Source organism: Haemaphysalis longicornis, unplaced genomic scaffold (assembly GCF_048455015.1).
Source record: "Haemaphysalis longicornis isolate Haplotype H1 unplaced genomic scaffold, Haemaphysalis longicornis Haplotype H1 scaffold_7, whole genome shotgun sequence".
Taxonomy (NCBI): Eukaryota; Metazoa; Arthropoda; class Arachnida; order Ixodida; family Ixodidae; genus Haemaphysalis; species Haemaphysalis longicornis.
This window is the reverse complement of record NW_027526422.1, coordinates 90,247,427-90,266,706: the sequence shown is the minus strand read 5'-3', so window position 1 is coordinate 90,266,706 and position 19,280 is coordinate 90,247,427. Positions and strand designations below refer to the sequence as shown.

The 19,280-nt window shown below is 48.9% G+C and overlaps 1 protein-coding gene and 1 non-coding gene across 2 annotated transcripts in view; one reads left to right on the top strand and one right to left on the bottom strand.

Annotated features, from left to right (window-relative positions):
* Nucleotides 1-4,025: 4,025 nt before the first annotated feature.
* The window catches only part of LOC144146394 (high affinity cAMP-specific and IBMX-insensitive 3',5'-cyclic phosphodiesterase 8B-like), a 59,660-nt gene continuing 44,405 nt past the window's right edge, over nt 4,026-19,280 (top strand). Inside the window, exons 1-3 of the mRNA XM_077678349.1 lie at nt 4,026-4,145; nt 9,757-9,813; nt 11,798-11,988. Coding sequence (XP_077534475.1) covers nt 4,026-4,145; nt 9,757-9,813; nt 11,798-11,988 — 368 coding nt within the window. The remainder of the gene's footprint in view (nt 4,146-9,756; nt 9,814-11,797; nt 11,989-19,280) is intronic.
* Trnas-gcu (transfer RNA serine (anticodon GCU)) lies at nt 13,770-13,842 on the bottom strand. The gene has a single exon. It is a non-coding gene; the product is annotated as a tRNA-Ser (tRNA).

The following is a 19,280-nucleotide window of genomic DNA, read 5'->3' as shown; positions in this document are numbered from 1 at the left end:
GCGGGGGAGGAGTTTGTGACACTACCAAAGTCGGCAGGAGGATACGCGCGTCCCTACAGGCGGCCCTCGATGCAGTGGTGCACCACCTGACGAGCAAAGAACTTCGACTCTCCGAGTCCAAAACGGAGGCCATCGCAATTCATCGGCGCCCAGCCCAAGCCCGACGCACTGCGTCTCAACGGCAGACCCCTACCCTGGTGACGCAAAATCGTCTACCTCGGCCTGGCCGTCGACAAAACCCTCTCATGGAAGACTGCTGTTGGGGCACAACTTAACCAGATGACCCTCGCCGTTAGGGGTATCAACCAGCTCCTGGCACAGGATAGAGGTTGCTCGCACCAGCGGCCGCTCCGGATCTTCAGAGCCAGCGCTGTCTCGCGGGTTCTTACTCCCCCTGATGAACCTCGGGGACGCTCAGTGGAAGACCCTGGAGCTGGCTCATCGAAAGGCCCTTCGGCGCTGCATCGGCCGCCCTAGAGACTCCCCAGTGACCAGCACCCTGGCGGAAACCGGAAGCTGGCCCATCCAGCTGCTCGCCACGCAGACAGCGCTGCAGCATGTGGAGTGCCTCCATCGAGCACCTGGAGGTGACCACCTCCTGGCCAGGCTTCGCTCGAGAGGCCAATCCCGCACGGGCAGCATGGCCGCTCTATTTGAGGACTATGTTGAATTCCCTCAGAAGGCGTGCCTTCTGCCCCCGCCGCCACCTGCAGCCGTACCCCTAGACGTGACAATCACGCTGCCAGGAGTTAAGTCCCGGGCGAGACTGCCAAAGGTCGGGATTCACCGGGAAGCTGCTGCCCTCATAGATCTGGAACCACCGGGACAACTCCTGGTATACACAGATGGCTCGGTTCTTCCAAGTGAGGGCCGAGGTGCTGCTGCCTGCACTGCCCCGGCCAGAGGAGCCCTCCGGCAATGCCGGCTGCCGTTCCCCACCAGCTCCACAGCCGCAGAGCTGGCAGGCCTACACTTAGCCACGGACATTCAGCTGGGAGATCCACCACCAGCGGCCACCATCTTCTGCGACTCCCGGACGGCGCTACTTCGCCTGAGGGAGGCATATGCACCACGGGGGCGAGGTGGCCACCTCGAGATGTCCCTAGTTGCCAGGCTGCGTGACCTGCAGGGACAAGGCTGCAACCCCCGACTGCAGTGGCTTCCTAGCCACGTTGGTATACCGGGGAACGAGGCTGCAGACGATTTAGCGAAAGCAGCCCACCACTCCCCAATGGCCCCAGTTTCCGCGTCCCTGGTGCGCTATGATGTTGCCAGGGGCGTCATCAGGCGAGAGGTGGCCGCCCGCCACCCCTGCAAACGAGTGGCCACTGGTGAGGCCCCACGGCTCCTTCCCACCAGATCCCAAACAGGGCGGTCCCTCCTTTTCCGGCGCCGCACCAGCTGCTACAGCACAGCAGCACGCCTCCGCAGGAAGGGTCGCAAGGACACACCCACCTGTGCCCGCTGCTCCGACCCCGAGACATTGGATCACGTCCTCTGCTCCTGCCCTGCGTACGCTAGTGCACGGAACAAACTAGTGTCTGGGTACCGGTGGCTCGTGCTACCCTCAAACACTGCAGATGACATCCTGCGCCCTCGGGGGCCCTTCATGCTGCACCGAGAGGCGTTCAGGTTGCTCCTCTCGTGCCTCAACGAATCGGGCCTCAACACCCGCCCATGAACGGTCAAAGCAAGACCCCACCCACAATCCACTCCCTTCTAGTGACTGCGAGTGTATGTAAACAGTATGTAAATAACCTGCGTGTCTATGCGTATAGTCTGTACATAGCCTTTTAATAACCTGTTATCATATTTAAGTTTTCATTGCCCTTTCACTGCCTTTTTTTTCTTCAATGTCCTTTTCTTCCCCGGCGAGACGTGTGCCCTCTTTCGAGAAGCAAAACTTCGTCTTGTAAATATTTTCAGTTTAATAAACACTGTCTCTCTCTCGCTCTCTCGGGTGCAAGCGGGGTGAGCGCCGCGGTTGGTAGCAGTGCCACGTTGACTACTGCGCGCAGCCGGCGGCCGCATTGTTCGCACACCGAAGTAGCTGGTGCAACGGAGGAGGCTCGGCGGGTGCCAGTGCGTGCACATCGAACCAGCACGTGGGATTTTCAGAAGCGTTCGTTCGGGCCGGTGGGCGTCGGCTTCGATTCGGGAGCGCTGGAAATCCGTTCATCGGATGCACGCCGTAGTCGTTTCGCGATGTAGTAGTAGTAGTTGTTGTAGTAAATGTTGATTAGAGCAGAGGAGAAGCGAAGTGGGTGGCGGTGAAGCGCCCCCAGCCCCGAATGCCTCCTCACCGGGCCGACTCGATGATCATGATGATGATGCTTACCGGCTTCCCCTTTGTGGCGGTGCACAGCGACCTAGGGCCACTAGATCAGTTTAGCTTGTTTAGTGGCTCTACAACGACCTTAATAGCAGCGCCACTATACTATCACCTCACCAAAAAAAAAACACCTTTATGGAGTTTTTGTGCTAGTCTGCCATCTTTGTTCGCATGTCTTCGCAGACTGTTCTCTGCTCTTTTCCCATGAACATTCTAACCCTCTTTTACTAACCTCTGCTGATGTCCAAGCGAAACCAGGCCCCTCTTGTGGGCTGGATCCGTTTTGGTCAGTTGTATCCCACTGCCCCAGGGTAGGAGAAGGAGTGGGTTAGGGCAGTCGGGACAGGACAATACTGGGTGGAACGGGGTGAGTGGGGTGTCGCAGTGTTGGCATTGGCGGGGTTAGATAGTCGGTGCGATCTGGTCGAGGATGCCGTGAGTGTAGTTGGGAAGCGGCGATACACGATGGCTTTGTTAGTGGTAAAACCGAAAGCCGAGCCTGGTCGGCATTTATATTGCGGGAGACAGAATTCTTGGTTTCCGGCTTGGGGGCTCTACGATTTGCCTTCCGAGAAATTTTTCGACTTCAACTTGACATCGCTTTCCGAGAAATTTTTAGACTGCAACTTGACATTGTTTTTTTTTTCTAACTCGACGGAAATGTCACCAATATATTTTTTTTGTTGTTTTTCTTTAACACTCTGACTTGCCGAAGCCTACACATGCTGATACGTTTGTTTCGAAGTGTTCAAGTTATTTCATTGCCTGTTGGTTTTTCGTTATATAAATTTTTACTATGCTTTCGTGTCGACCGTTCTACAACAGTATAGGTAAGCGTTGGAGCATGCACTTCGATGCATTCTTTTAAATTCCGAAATAATAACGATTACCCTGCAAAACACCGGCCATTTTGTCGTTCATCAGTGATGCGAGACTGCCGCATCTACGGCCTTGCCGCTGACTTCGACCAGGTCGTTTGTTAACAACACTACCGAAGATGCAGCAAAGCTGCATCTTTGGACACACTTCTGCTGCTGAAATGCCGTTGCGCGCGTCATCTTTGATTCGCATTCGGAGCGACGTCAGTTGCGGGCACTGCAGAGCAGGGAGGGCAAGCTAAGCCTCCCAGAGTTGACCGACTAAAACGCATAAACGACAAATTGGCAGCGCCAAAGGACCGTCGCAGTGTCAACAAGTGTCACGTATTGCGAACAGATCATGGTCATGATCATGCATCGGCGGCTCGGAACAATATGAGAAAAGAGTGCCGATACTCTGTACCCCCATCTCGTGACACCATCCGAGTGCAAGCGACAAGCCCGCCGAGACGACGAGCAAGCTTTCATACCCTCCTCAATCAAGAGGTTCACAACAGCTTGGCTGGACATCAATTTCACGGGGCGGGAAGGCGACCACTTTTTTTCAGTTGCTTCCATTTTATGTTGCACAAATAAATTCGCTCGATAGAAGCGAAATGGGGTGCGGATTGGTAGCATTTTTGTCTCGCTGTTTGGAAGAACGGCGACCAATATGGCGTTCCGCGTGCAAGAAAGGGCCGAAGCAGAGGAGGAAGAAGCTGGCAGCGAGGGCCGTGGAGCGCTCTCTCGACCGAGATCTGCCGTGGGGCGTCGCCTGTACGCGTGACACGCTCCTTCCCGCAGGCTACTAGACCTCGAGGTGAAGGGCGGCGGACATGGGAAGCCCCGGTGAAGGGGAGGAGCAGGACGGGCTGGCGTCCAACAGCTCTGAGGCATCCATGACGCTCTACTTCACCGCCGTCCTCTCGCACATGCCGCACCTGCTCTTCAGAAAGGTACACTATGCACTATTACCCGAGTTGGTTGCACATACATGACTGTTCCTAGCGTCACTAAATAAGCTACGCTTAAGGGTACCGCTGCTTCGTGCACCGGGAAGCGTCTGGGGGCCATTTTGTTTCTGCGCTGCAGTGTTGCCATCTCTCCCAACGAAACCGCCGCCGCTTGTGACGGGCAGAGCGCGACCGGCCGCTCTAGCGTCCGCGCAGCAGAGAGAGAGAGAGAGAGAGAGAGAGAGAGAGAGAGAGAGAGAGAGAGAGAGAGAGAGAGAGAGAGAGAGAGAGAGAGAGGGGGGGGGGGCGCCCAGATACAAAATGGCTGTGCCCATATGTAAACAAATATCACGTGGTGCCGACCGACCAATGAAAATCCTGGCGGCACATAACAATGAGAGAAAAGAGTGCCGATACCCTAAAAGCCTTTATTTAGTGACGCTAGCTGTTCCGAAAAACAGCCTTGCATGCATTGACGAAACGGAGGAAAGGGCCGCGCTATGCCCGGAGCGGTGGCGACGCGAGAAGCAGTGAAAAGAATGTCAGAGGAGAACTACACTACAGAACTTTTTGTGGCTCGTGAACTCGAAACCAATAATGGGGAGTTGAACACCTGCGACGCCTCGCTTCCGCCTCGCGTTCCCATATATGACCTTGTAATGTTGCCGCGTGAGATGCTTTCCTTTGGGTCATTCAATGCCAAACGTACAAACCGTAATTTCTACCATCACTGATTCCGTCAGTAAAAATCGGGCTGTGCCTCATCCCACGGCAGTTTCCAGAAAAGCTGGCTGGCCCAAAATTTGCTTAATAATATTACGTCCCAACGTAACATAACCTCACCGAACCTAGTGTAACCTAACCGATCGCGTCATAACCTACCCAAACCCAGCCCAACTGCAACAAACCTAATCTAACTCAGCACAGCGACACAGAACACAACCTATATTAAACGTAATTCAACCAATTCTAGTAGTACTGTGCGTCGATCTCCTGATATGATATAGTAAAAACCAGAGTAAAAAAGGCATGAACAAAATCACGGTGAGTGAAAAGTTGTGAAAACTTAAAAAAAAACAACAAAAAAAACATAACATTGCCAGACACGAACCTGAGCCTTCCGGCTTATAGCCAAGTACGAACCACACCACTACAGGGGCAGCTGCGAAAACGTTTTTTTAGGGAATATTTACCTCATAGAATATCTGCATGGCATGCTTAGCAAATAAGAAGTGACTGCCGTGAGAAATTTCTGATGGTAATTCTCACGGTTTCCGGGATAATAGACTCTACCTAAAAATTGTATCATCCTTGCATGACCCACAATGCTCCCTCAAAGTTTTTTTGTCCGAAATTTCATTGTTTTTTTGTAGCAGCTCATTTATGTCCAAGGTTTGAAGCTGAGTTAGGTCTGTCAAAAAATTCGTAAAATAGTCACTTCTTTTTGAATCGCTACCATTTTTTGTGCCCATCATGTTGAGGCCGTGGATTGCCCTATGCCGCATTTTATAATATTTTTTGCTTTTGCTTGCTCTAGTTACGCCCTTCAGGAAATACAAGATGCTCCGCATTTTCAATGCATTTTAGCAAATACAGGCGCACTCTCTCAGCCAACATAAGCATCTTTTCCTTAATATCACCAGTGTGAACAATTCGTAAAAAAATATACTGGCACTGAAAAAAGGAGAAATGTGTGAGAAAACATTTGTCAAATTAGGGAAAATCTCCTGTCCGGCCAATATTCACCCCTAAATGCTCATTTTAGTGCTCGTAGTAAAAATATCGAGTACAAGGCATTCATTAGTACAAATGATGGTCGTTTATTTCAGAAAGCTTAATCTGAACAGTTTTTGTTTTAGCAGAGAAAAAAATTCATGAATTTGTACCACCGACACTTTACCACGTCGTTCCACAGAGCGTCTTCTCTGCACAGCATGCGCCTGCCTTCATGAAAGACGCGCGAGCCAGCGGCTTTGCGCTGCAAAAATACCTTTCCCTGCAATTGTATTTCGCAGGGACAAGCTCACCTGCTTTTCACGTTTATAATATCCGCCGCATGCAATCCTTTGTTATATTTAGATTAATGTAGTTCTTTACATCTATGTTTTTTTGCTTCCATGTTTCTTTAGCATATTTGTACGCCATTTGCATATTTCTTTAAATTTTAGCTCTCCTTGTGTAGACAAAACAGGAAATTGCAAGCAGTCACTGTGGTTCTGCCAGAATTCTCGAAACATATGAATAATTTTTTATGAATAATTTTTTTCCCTTGTTGACAGTACTCAGGTTTCGAGAATTCGTCCGCAATGTGTAACGCATATTGGTAACGGGTAATAGTTACGCATTTGTTATACATATTTTAAATCCCCTGAAAAGACATACAGAGGAGGTCGAATAGCAATCTCAGACACCCCCGAGCAAAATTTCTGGGTACGCCCCTGGACAAACCGATATCTTTGCCTAAAACGCGAGAGGCTCGGCTGGATTGGCTGTGGGGGCTTCTTCTTCCTTCTAAGCCGCCATCTTCCTTGGAAGCAAGCCGCTGCTTTCCTCTAAGCAGAAGTATACGAGGACTGAAGAAGGCATTATACAAATAATACACAGTTAAACCTGGATGTAACGAACCTCTACGTGACGAATTCCTGGACTTAGCGAAGTTTTAACACGACCGTGTTTTATGCCCGGATACACAAAGATTGCACCGACGTCATATCCGTCACGGAAATGACGCCAGTACAACGGAGCAAGCGGCCTGCAAAGGGTGCAACCCTGCTCACAGGGTCTTCTTGCGGGGAAGCAACCTTTAGCACTAGAGAGTACGTTATACTTAGGGTTGTTCGCTTTCGGGTTTTATTTTTTAACACGAAAGTGTTTTATGCCGGTACACGCCAAGATTTTGCTGACGTCATATGCGTCACGGAAATGACGCCAGTACACCTTTGCCGAAGAGACCCGACGTCGCTCGCCAAGCACACCCACAAGACAGCCGCTGACCCGCAAATCATGCACAGCTGCAGATTTCGTTGCACATTTCACCTTCGTGTTCTACCGATTTCTATGAGAGAAAAAAACCAAGGTTTTTTTTTCAATTCGCCATTGCCACCCCATTGAAGCCCATGTGCTGCGACCCCTATGTAACGAAGGCGTACAAGAGTTAACTTTGATGTAACGAATTCACTACGCTCATCAATCATTGTTTTTTGTACTTTCTCTAAAAAAATCGAATGGAAAAAATCACTAATTTAGCGAATTACGCCCGCAATGCGAACTACCGTGCGTTTCCACGTGTAAGTTCGGGGTCGGCTATATAGCCTGCCTATCGGTGTGTATTCGCGCGTCTCCGCTGCTATCGGTGGTGTCGTCTCGTCAGTGGTGAGTTCTGCGGCCGGAAAACGAGAAGCTTTGTCTTTTCAAGTCAAGCTCGCAATTTTAGATGCCCTCTCCGCCCGTGAAAAACATGTACGTCGCCGCCCGGTACAGTATCTCAGCTAGCGCCCTCTCAACAATTCTGAGTGCGGGAAAGAGCATAGAGTTCGCGAAAGGGCGCCCTTTCAGCGTGAGTTCGGTGCTTAGAACGCATGAGGCTCAGAAAAGTGTCAAAACGCAAAAGTGATACTTATCACGTTTGTGGATACCGGGGTATGTGACCTCTCTTCTTTGAAGCGCCGTATATTGCCGAAGTTTGCACGAAAGCAGCAGGCGCGAATAGCGCAGTTCTTCATTGTGCAATAAATCCTTGAAGGTTGATTTTACATTCACTAATGTCTAGCTGTTGCTTTTGTTTCTGCTTCAGCGAAAAATTGCGAATTTGTGTCAACTTCGTTATATCCAGGTTTAACTGTATATACATTATTTTGCGGTTGATTTCGTCTTCCGCTGACGAGTGTCATATATATACACACACGGTGAATAGTTATTAGTGGCTCATATGTCACTCCTCGAGTTTAGTTTAGTGAGGAGAACACAGCTCTGCTGTGACACCAGACTTGCACCGCAGTGCAAGCTGGCTTTGATTTTTATATGCATGTATTTCTGTATTGGGTCTTCTGTGCTTTTCTGGCTAATTGTATAATACTTGATACAATAAGTGAAGTTTTAATGTCCAGTGAAATAGCTACCTTGAATAGTCTGTCTTCTTCCTTCCAACTGGTTATCGTTCAGCGAACGGCCAATGGCTGCCGGTCATAAGCGCTAACGACTAACTTACGAACAGCCACAAAAGAAAGTTGCAGGGGACATCTACGCTTGTGTGGCTTAAGGTGCGGGCGCGAAAGCGCCATTATCACTTTTTTCCCTACGATTGTTCTGCTGCAGGTGAGCGTTGACGATGTGCGACCTCAAAGCAACAATGTTAGGCCTAACCACCCTCCCTGTGCTACACGAGCAGTCTTGCTATAGTTCGACCTTTCATAACCATTCTTTTTCCGCCAACCACATCCCTATTGGAACGTCAAACTAGCCAATTGGAACGTTAAACTGGCGAGTGCCCGCATTCGCAACCAATGGGAACTTTTATTTATTTGTTTGTTTATTTTTTACAAACCGCAGCCCAAGAGAGCTATCGCAAGAGTGGGTCAGGTACAATGCCTTAGGACGAAACAAGGTGAACTTACAAACCGCGTTACACAAAAATGTACGGCTCTCAATTTCGTACACAAATTCATCAAAGGAGAGAGAGCGGCTTGAGCCGGGGAGAGAATTCCGTTTCTATATTGTATTGGGAAATATACTGTACTTGAAAATATTAGTTCGAGAAAAATACGGGGTAACGTTGAGGGGTGACAAGGTTAGCGGGGATGACGTGATGGTGATCAGAAAGGCGAGAGTGTGAGTTGATAACACGATAACGAAACTTCACTGATTCGGTATTACTACGCGCAGCTATACGTGTTAATCCTAAGCAGTCAAAGTGCATTATTGGTGGAAAATTCTGAATCAAAGCGACGTCAGATGAAGCGAACGGCTTTGCGCTCAAGTTGTGGGTGGCTACGTGGACGTGGGGGCGGCGTGTTTTTCCGCCACCTTATAATGCATGAGCGGGGCTCACGCCTCGAAAAGCTCGCTCTGAACTTGTAGCTCCGGCTTTGAATTAGCTCGAGTTGAGCTCTACGCGACAGGTTATGTGAAACAGCTGCTTGCGTTAGTCGTATACACGTGCGTGTATACTCTGATCGTCCTGCGGCGCTTAATTCATGAAAGGCAATTAAGTGCATTATGGGGGGGGGGGGGGGGTGAGTACATTTTTAGTGATTACATTATTTAGTGAGTACATTATTATTCGCCAGCGTGCGCACCTGTCGTATGAGCGTGCTGTTATAATCTAATAACTAATAAATTCCAATACATCTCTGGCACTACTTAGGCGGCACTGTTCTTGCCAAGCAAGCCTTGCAAAGTCCAAACAATTTGTGCGCTGTGCCCCATAACTGCATCACATTCACTTCCGGAATGAGATCCAGCATCCCGTACTTTTTCTATTTACGTTTTTATGTTTAGGCACCTCTTTTTTTAACAGACAATCATGTTAGAGGCAATTTACTTTCCGGAAATTTAAGAACGAAAGAGTTCTAAGTTGCATGGCCTTGCGTTCCGTTTCTTCCTCTCCCTCTCGCAGAAAGGGACTGTGGCCCTCAAGTTCGGGTCCATGTATTTGACGGTCCCCTCTGTCAAGGTGAGCACTGGTTTTTTTCTTTCACCGACACCGCCGGCCCTCTGTCTGTGTATGTTTTAAAGCGGACGAAATCAGTTCTGGGCCTTTAAAAAGTGCAACGCGCAAGAATGTGACACAAGGTGGCTTAATTGGATCCGACAGACGGGACACAAAACAAAACAAAGAAAACGTGAAGAGCGGTTGACCTGTTTTCTATTTTTTTTTTTTGAGTGCCGTCTGTCGGGCTGCCCTTAAACAGATCTGAATAGATGCCGACTTTTCCAGCTATAGGAACTTCCAGTTTTATAATACATACCGTTGCGTGGATACTAGTTATGCCGAGCAATCTCCGGTTTGAGCTGTACACGACGTTTCGGTGGTGTCGGCGATCGGTCCCTCTCATTTCTACAATCTCCCAGTAAGGGGTACGTTCTGTATTTTGTGGTCAGTTGTTGTCTCTAATACCCCTGCTACACTGGGATCCAAATGTCATTTGAACCAAATGTCATTTGACTCAAATGGGTTGCTTCAAATGCCATTCAGAATCCGCCGTGCTACACTACAATTTTGATGTCATTTGAAGGCTTTCACAACTGTTCGCTGTGCTGTAGTGGCGTTGTTCTCACCCCGTTCCATTTTCGTACAATAATACAACAATCAAACTTAGGAGCAGTCCGAGGCAGTAAAATGATATCAAATTAGAAGAGACACCAGTTTTCACTCTAAATATGGCTGTCTTGCGTTGTTTTTGTAACTGACCCACTGGTTTTGAGAGTATGAAAATTAAATATGTTGATTTCGTATTTTAAGTAAATAAACAGTGAACAAAGTTTCACAAACAACAATATTTTGTTTGTTTTACGTACGGAAGTATTATATTTTTTATTGCCGATCGAAGACTCTGCGTCCGAGAGTGCTGGAAATGGCATTTGAAATCTTAAATGTCTCTCTCGGTGCTCATTTGGCTCAAATGTCATTTGAGCCAAATGGCATTTAAAAACCTAGTGTAGCAGCAGAACTTGGCATTTGAGCCAAATGACATTTGGTTCAAATGACATTTAGACCTCAGTGTAACACGTTAAAAGCGTGTTCCAACGCGCTCGTGCGCCTGGGTCAGTCAACGATCTTCACTGAGACCCGACCCGTTGCCTCTCCTCTCCCGGCCGTTAAGCGCCACACCAATAAGAGGTGCCTCATCGTCCGGCCGTCTACGCCTGCGTTTTTTATGACACAACAATACTGTCAAAAGCCAGAAGTATTTAAAGGGACCCTGTAACACTTTATCCAACTTTTTTTTAAAATCTTAAATGCTTACAGCATGGAGTCACCCAACACACCCAGTAGTTAGATTAGGGTGTCGCAAAGTTCCTCAGCCAAAAATCACTGCTCTATGTCCATCAGATAACTTGGAAACTCGCTCAAAGAATTTTTTCTCTTTTTCCCGGTATTTGCATTCTTGGACGGGCAGAATTACGTCACTCAGGCCATGTAGCGGCTGTTGGCCGCTTTGCCTTCACTTGCAGCAATGAACACTTCTCGATAGCAACTTTAAAAATCAAGCCACAAAAACAAAGCAGAAACGGGAGGAGTATCTGGTGCGACGAGCAAATCACGCAGTGCCGCTCCGGGCTGGCGATAACAATAGGTTTCACAGTGCTTCCAGACGCGGAGGAAAGAGTAGAAGCGTTTGTCCAAAGTGTTGCAGGGTCCCTTTAAATAAAACGAAAGCCTTATATGTCCCACCAAACGCTAAAAGTGACAGTCGTCGTCATCGTCGTCAGCGTCAGCCTGAATGGTTCTAAAAGTCACGTGGCCTCAGTGGCGGCAGCTGCGCAGTGGAGGAGCGCGGAGGTGCTCCGGGGCCGTTGCTCGGTCTTCAGATTTCTAAGCTTAAGCAGTGTTAAGTGTATCTGTCGAATTTTTCTTTATGCGCCACGTGCCTTGCACTTTTGTTTTTGCAACCTTCCGCTGCGCGTCTCAGCTGCTGCCGCGTTGGCCACCGCAGGTGATGCTCGTGTTCGCCAAGCAGGACGCGCAGTACAACGCCCTCAACTGGGCCGCCGACAAGATGCATTACGAGTGCGTCGTTGCCTCGAGCGCCGACGAGGCCGTTCAGGGCTACCTCAACAGCCAACCGCACCTGGTCTTCATCGACGCCAGGAGCAAGACCGGCATAGACCCCGTCACGATGTGCAGGTAGGTCCTTCGCTTGTCCTACCCCAATCCCGTGTTAAAGGGAATTGCCCCTCGCTTCATAACTGCACCGTAAACTGCGACTCGGCAATGGTGTCAAGACTGTCGCGTGGCACGCACGCACGCACGCACACACACACACACACACACGCACGCACGCACACACACACACACACACACACACACACACACACACACACACACACACACACACACACACACACACACACACACACACACACACACACGCACACGCACACGCACACACACACACAGAGACACGCACGCGTACACGCACACCATGCACACACACACGCACGCACGCATGCATGCAAAGACACACACACACGCACACAAGAACGTACACACGAACGCACACACACGCGCGCACACACACACGCACACACACACACGCACACACGCGCACGCACACACACACGCACGAGCATGTGCAGGCAGACACACGCGCACGTGCACGCACATTAAAAAAAAACACGGAAAAGTCCGAGGTAATGTCGAATCGGCACGCCAAGGAACATCACTTCCAGGTAGGAAATGAGGTCTTGGAAACAGTCGCTGAATCTTGGGCAAGTCATAACTGCTGATGCAAACCATGAACGGGAAATCATCCGCAGAATAAGCTTGGGGTGGGCTGCATTTGGTAAGAAATCCGATATCCTCACTGGTAAGCTTCCCCGTCACTCTAAAAGCTCGTCTTTGAATAATCCGTTCTTCCAGTAATGACTCATGGGGCAGAAACTTGAGGTCTCACCAAACGACTTGAAACCAAACTTAGATCGGCCCAACGGGCCATTCAACGTCGAATGCTAGGAGTCACGTTGAGGGACAGGAAAACCGAAGGCCGAAAACAGGAAGAACGAGGTGGAGGACATTCTACTTCAAATTAAGCGAAGGAAATGGGCATGAGCCGATCATGTAATGCGAATGAGGGCCAACAGGTGGACCGTCCGTTTGACAGGCTGGCTGCTGATAGACCAAAAACGCACTAGGGGTCGGCCGAGAAATCGTTGGCGATATGAGCTACGAAAATTTCGGGGAAAAACATCGACTCAGCTGGCACTCGCTATGCGTTGCTGGAAATCTTTGGGAGAGGCTTTCGTCCTGCAGTGGACACAAACAGGCTTATGATTATGTATATATATATATATATATATATATATATATATATATATATATATATATATATATATATATATATATATATATATATATATATATATATAGCGAGGTCCTCTGTTCTGGCAGAAGAGGGTTCAACGCTGGTTGACCACTCTCGACATGTCGTAGACACTGGAGTCACGGCGCGGGGATTAAAAAGAAGGTCCCCTTCAGCCCGAGAAGTCAGAGTGGCGCTGGCTGCCACCCCCAAGCACAGGAACAAAATTACATTGACATAAATTCCCCAGAAAGCGGGGGAGAAAATCGACCGCCGGTAGCGTAGTGGTTATCGCATCAGACCGGTATTCTGCAGGTCGTGGGTTCGGATCCCACCTGGCGGGCATTTTTTCTTCGCTTTCTTTCTTTCTTTCTTTCTTTCCACATTCTTTATCTGTTTCAATGCCCTACCACAACCTCCCCTTTGCTTTCCGAGGTTTTCTTGACTGCCAACCCTTATTAACTGTCTATATATATATATATATATATATAATACAGAAATAAGGGTTGGCAGTCAAGAAAACCTCGGAATGCAAACGGGAGGTTGTGGTGGGTCATAGAAACAGATGAAGAATTTTTTGAGTCAGAAAGAAATTGGTGAAAAAATGCCCGCCGGGTGGGATCCGAATCCACGACCTCCAGAATAGCGGTCTGGTGCGATAACCACTACGCTACCGGCGGGGCTGTTTCCCCAGCAATTTCTCGGGTATTTATGTTAAGGCATTTTTTGTTTCCTGTTCTTGGGGGTGGTAACCAGCGCCACTCTGACTACATGGGGTGAAGGGGACCTTCTTTTTAACCCCCGGGCCGTGACTCGAGTGCCTACGACATGTCGAGAATGGTCGACCAGCGTTGAACCCTCTTAAGCTACCTTTGGCACCAAGACTGCCAATACAGAGGCCCTCGCTAAACATGTAACGAATCAGAAATGGGAAATGAGGGGCTCGGTGAAATAAGACAGTTAATAAGGGTTGGCAGTCAAGAAAACATCGGAAAGCAAAGGGGAGGTTGCGTTGGGTCATAGAAACAGATGAAGAATTTTTTGAGTCAGAAAGAAATTGGTGAAAAAATGCCCGCCGGGTGGGATCCGAACCCACGACCTCCAAAAATGCCCGCCGGGATTCTACCTGGCGGGCATTTTTTCACCAATTTCTTTCTGACTCAAAAAATTAATCTGTTTCTATGACCTACTACAACCTCCCCTTTGCTTTCCGAGGTTTTCTTGACTGCCAACCCTTATTAACTGTCTTATTTCACCGAGCCCCTCATTTCCCATTTCTGATTCACTATATATATATATATATATATATATATATATTATATATATATCAATATATCAGGGTGTCGAACCGGAACCGAACCCAACCGAAAACCGGAACTGAACCGGTATTTTTGCCGGGACTGAACCCGAACCCGAACCGTTATTTTTTGAGCCCGCTGAACCCGAACCGGAACTGAACCGAAAAAAGAATAACGGTTACCGGTTCATGCCGAAACGGTTCGACCCTGCATTGTTGATATTGCACAGTCAATGCAATTCGGGCCTTTTTTCTTTTCACGTACCATCAAGTTCGTGCCCCCTCGCGCACTTTCCCCTCCAGACAATTGAACACTATCATGCTTTGTAACAACCGGGGAAATGAATGAGCACCAATGTAGCAATGGTCTGTAGCTGCTGGAAGCGCGAGCGTAGTGCAAGGTGACCAAACGAAATGTCATTCTCGGCAGCTTGCATCGGATATAAAACGACTTTGCCCTTCCATAGCTGCGACTTTATTGGAGCAATCAGGCTGCAGGAGTGCTCCACTGCGCAACAGCGAAAGCCCACACCCGATGTGTGCAAACTTTTTGCATTTCATAATTGGTTTAAAAGGTCCGACACCTGCAAATTGTTAATACTTGACAAGTGTGATCGCAGGAGCTGCTCAATGGCTAAGCCGTTTGCTGCTGACCACAAGTGGCCTCGATCTCCCTTCCCCACGACCGTTTTTCTGAAGTAGATGGGAATCGAGAACGTCCGTGTATGGCGATTTGGATCCACGTTTAATGTCACCAGCTGGTTAAAATAAGTCTGCCGGCCTGCAACATAAGCTGCGCCTCGGAGCACAGATATACCACGGGGCATCAAATGCGCCATTTTATTCTAAATGTGTTTACACGGAAAACAACAAAAAAGAAAAGGCGAATCACATTGTTTTAAAATATTAAGCAAAAAGTAAGTAAAACCTCATAAGTAAAAAAGCGCCAAAACGTGGATATTGCTCTATACTTTTCTTTGCTTTGTCTTTCACAACCAAACGTGTCATCAAGGCGAAGGAAGTGAGTTCTGTGGTCAGTTTTTGAGGACAGTACCTTGGAAAAGTTTCGTTTTTTACAGATACAAATAATAACAGATATGTCAGACAATGCTGTTAAGGTGCGCACATAATCTCTTGGCAAGAAACTGCAGCCCTTGACCTGGCCTTGGAAACATGAACAGTAATAAAGCAGATGACTCGTGCAGAAAGGCACGCAAGTACCTCACATTCTCCCATTCGCTCAGCGATCATCTTTTCTGGTTGTTCTGCAGTTTTGTCTGTTTCAGATCTGCTTCTTTTTTCAAAGGTGCATTTTTAGTGACTGCCCAACTCGCTGCATTACTTCTACTGCAACTTATTCCGGAGGGGAGTACTGCTGTGGACGAATTAAAGAGTGTCTACCCCAAAAAGTCCCATCTCATGCTCCGCGCGCCAAATTTGCCTTTCATTTTGTAATAGCATAATCTGGTATAAGATTCCGCAATGTAGCACACGGAATGATGGCCGGGGGTCAGGCGGTACGATGAGATACTGATTGCAATGCACACATCCGGTATAGCTATCGCAAAAGGAATTGCAGGGGTCAAAGCAATAATGCAGTGACTGAGCGTTTACTAAAGCTTACTTTTAAGAAAAGTGTGGCTAACACATTCGATAAGGTGACAGCTAACAAATTATTCAGGGTGACCAAATATACTAATTCATTCATAGTATTTATTTTCCTGTGGCAGGATTTTTCTGTTTTGTTACAAGTACAAAAAAATGTGCGCTATTGGCATTAGGCGCTGGTATTTGAACGCGCCATACGCAGGCCTAAATTTCAGGCTTCAAGGTTAGCGTGATGGGCGATTCCATAGCGGCGATTGCGAATTCAACAAAAAAGAAAAGGGCAGAAAATATACCCCACCGTCATATCTCTTGGCGATGGCTTTATGAATAGTCGCTAGGACAGCATAAAGTCTGGGCGAGAAAGTAGGTGGTAAATAGTCGCCACTTCAGCTGTTTTTCTAATATCTCGTGATTGTTTAAAGTTTGCTTTGCAATTGTGCCACTGCCCTTGGGGATCAGCAGAATTTTGAATTTTTGTTTGTGTTTTGATATGACTGTCGTTTTAAAATACTAAATGTTTTTTCTAATTGCAGCAATAATTCAACTCATCAAACCGGTTCGCGAACCGTTTCAAGCTGCCGTACCGGTTCGCGAACCGGTTTGGGACGTGATTTTGTCGAACCGGAACTGAACCGGAACGAAGTTATTTCATCCGAACCCGAACCGTAACCGAACCGGTATTTTTTTCGGTTCGACACCCTGATATATATATATATATAGTGTGTGTGTGTGTGTGTGTGTGTGTGTGTGTGTGTGTGTTGTGTGTGTGTTGTGTGTGTGTGTGTGTGTGTGTGTGTGTGTGTGTGCGTGTGTGTGCGTGTGTGTGTGTGTGTGTGTGTGTGTGTGTGCGTGCGTGTGTGTGTGTGCGTGTGTGTTTGTGTAAGGTGCACTTATGAGGCCAGTGCCCAGGCGTGCAGGCTGCGCGTGAGAACCCACCACTCTGTCTGGTGGCTAAACACTGTGGACTCTACGCAGCAGCCGTCGCCAATTCGTCACGGCACGTATGGGCGCCGGATAGTCCGGCCGACGGAATTCCGCTGGGATGATCCCCCATTCAGAACGCAGTCGGTGTCGAAGAAGTTGTAAGACCCACTGATAAGGTCAGTGGCCAAGGGCCCGGGCCGCGCGTGAGAACTCGCCACTCTGTCTGGCGACGTAGCACCGCCAACACTGCAGAGGAGTCGACGCCAATTTGTCACGGCACGCACGGGAGACGGATTGTCTGGCCGACCGAATACCACGGGGATAAAGCGCTGGACACATGTACGACCTGTGCACGCGATTCGCATGCGTCTGATCGTTACGATTGATCGTTAGGACCTGTTTTGGCGTCGTTGGCTGGTCGGAGGAGGCTCACGACGAGCGACTGGCAAGCCAGATGCAGTCGTACCATCGTTGCGATGGTCGTGAGGTCACAGCCAATGAGAGCCCGCTGAGCCCCAGCCGCCTGCAACCGGCTTGCGTTGCTCGGGTGTTGGGAACTTTAGGCTTAGAATCCTGGTGGATATTTGATCGCCGCTATCTGTGAAACTGCGAATGACAATCCGTAACACAACTTTTCACCGCACTATAATCCCCTTTCTCGCATGTGAAACTTTATTTCAGCTATAACGGCCGTTTGAGCGATCGGTGACCAATACATCTGCGTAGCCTGTTTCGATGCTGTCGCGCAGGTATCGCCATCTCTCGGCCGCTCGGCGCCCCGCGCGCTTGCATCGCGGCAGATATCGGATCGCCGCTTTTAAAATAAGCCCTGGCAACAATCCCTAGCATAATTTTTCACCACACTAACACCTACTTTCTCGCATTTGGAACTTCATTTTAGCGATCAGATTGATTCATAAGAGCAGCGACACGCGGTTGCTACCGTGGTCTGCGCCGGTTCGAGCCGCTGAGTGTGCCGAGCTGGCAGGCATGGCCGGCGTGTGCGCGGACTGTTTCCGAAGGCAGAAAACGCTTCACGATTGCCTGCTTTATCCATTTCTTGAGGACAAACGCGCGGAATCTACAAATTCAGCTTAGCGATCGTCGTAGTTGACCATGGAGCAAAAACAGTGGGCGGAGCGACGCCGACGACGCATCGTATGCGCGCATCGGGTCATGTGTCTCAAATTCACACGTACGACTAGTCGTGGCGACAGTCGTAACGATCAGTCGCATGCAAGTCGTGTGTACCAATAGTACATGTGTCCAGCGCTTAATCCCCCATTGAAAACGCAGACGGCGCCGCCGGGCTCCGAGAATCGTCGGCGTGGTGCGCCTGGGAGGTGTAATTGCCAACGTCGGAGCGTGCGCCGCGCGAGCCTCCATTGTTAATGCGCTCCGATCGGCACAGTGCACTGTCGCCGCCTTTCGCCCTCACTCCGCGGGGTCGCGCTTGCTTGCTGGTCCGCCAGCGGGCCGTTGACCCAAAGATGGTGGCGCCTGGCACTCCCTGCCGCGTGTACGAATGCTACAGGGGCGTTCCCGAGAGAGCGTGGGCTCGAGGTGTTATAAGGCCGAACTTGGCCGTTAGAAATCGTTCTTGTCTGAGCGCTGAGCTGGGCAGTTCCCGGCGGGACAAGGAGTCTCAACCATTAAAGCTAGGTTGGGATTTGTGAGCCCCCTAGGCTAGAGGTTAAGATCGCGTCGGAAGTTAAGGGTACAGCGCCGTACCGGGCAACTAGACAGATCCTGCGGCGAGATAGGGTCTCGGCCGTCGTTTCTCGAACGGTTTGTGTACGCCCCGAGGATAGGAGAGTTAGACGAAGTTGAGGAGCTCGGGTGATTTTTGCGCACTCGGAGCTAGCGTCTAGCTGAAGTTTGAAGTTTCCCTTTTACTACTCATGTACCCAGTTTTCCTACTGTAAATAGCTGTATATAAACTCTTTGTTTCACTTAATCAACCCCAACGCCTCGAGTTCGTCAATTCGACCGCCGCCTCCAAGAACTTCAACACCATCGCCCTGTCAGCAGCCTGCCAAATCAACCGGAGCCCGGGCGATTGGGTTCCTGATCGACGCCGGACTTCGGGGAAACGAACCACGACCATCTTTACTTATATATATATATATATATATATATATATATATATATATATATATATATATATATAAAGGAAATGAGGGGCTCATTGAGGAAATACAGAAAGATAGATCGGCAGTCTACAACGCCAAAGGAGGCATAGGGGTGTGGTTAGGCTCTTTTTTTTACTACGGTTAATGAAGTTAACAT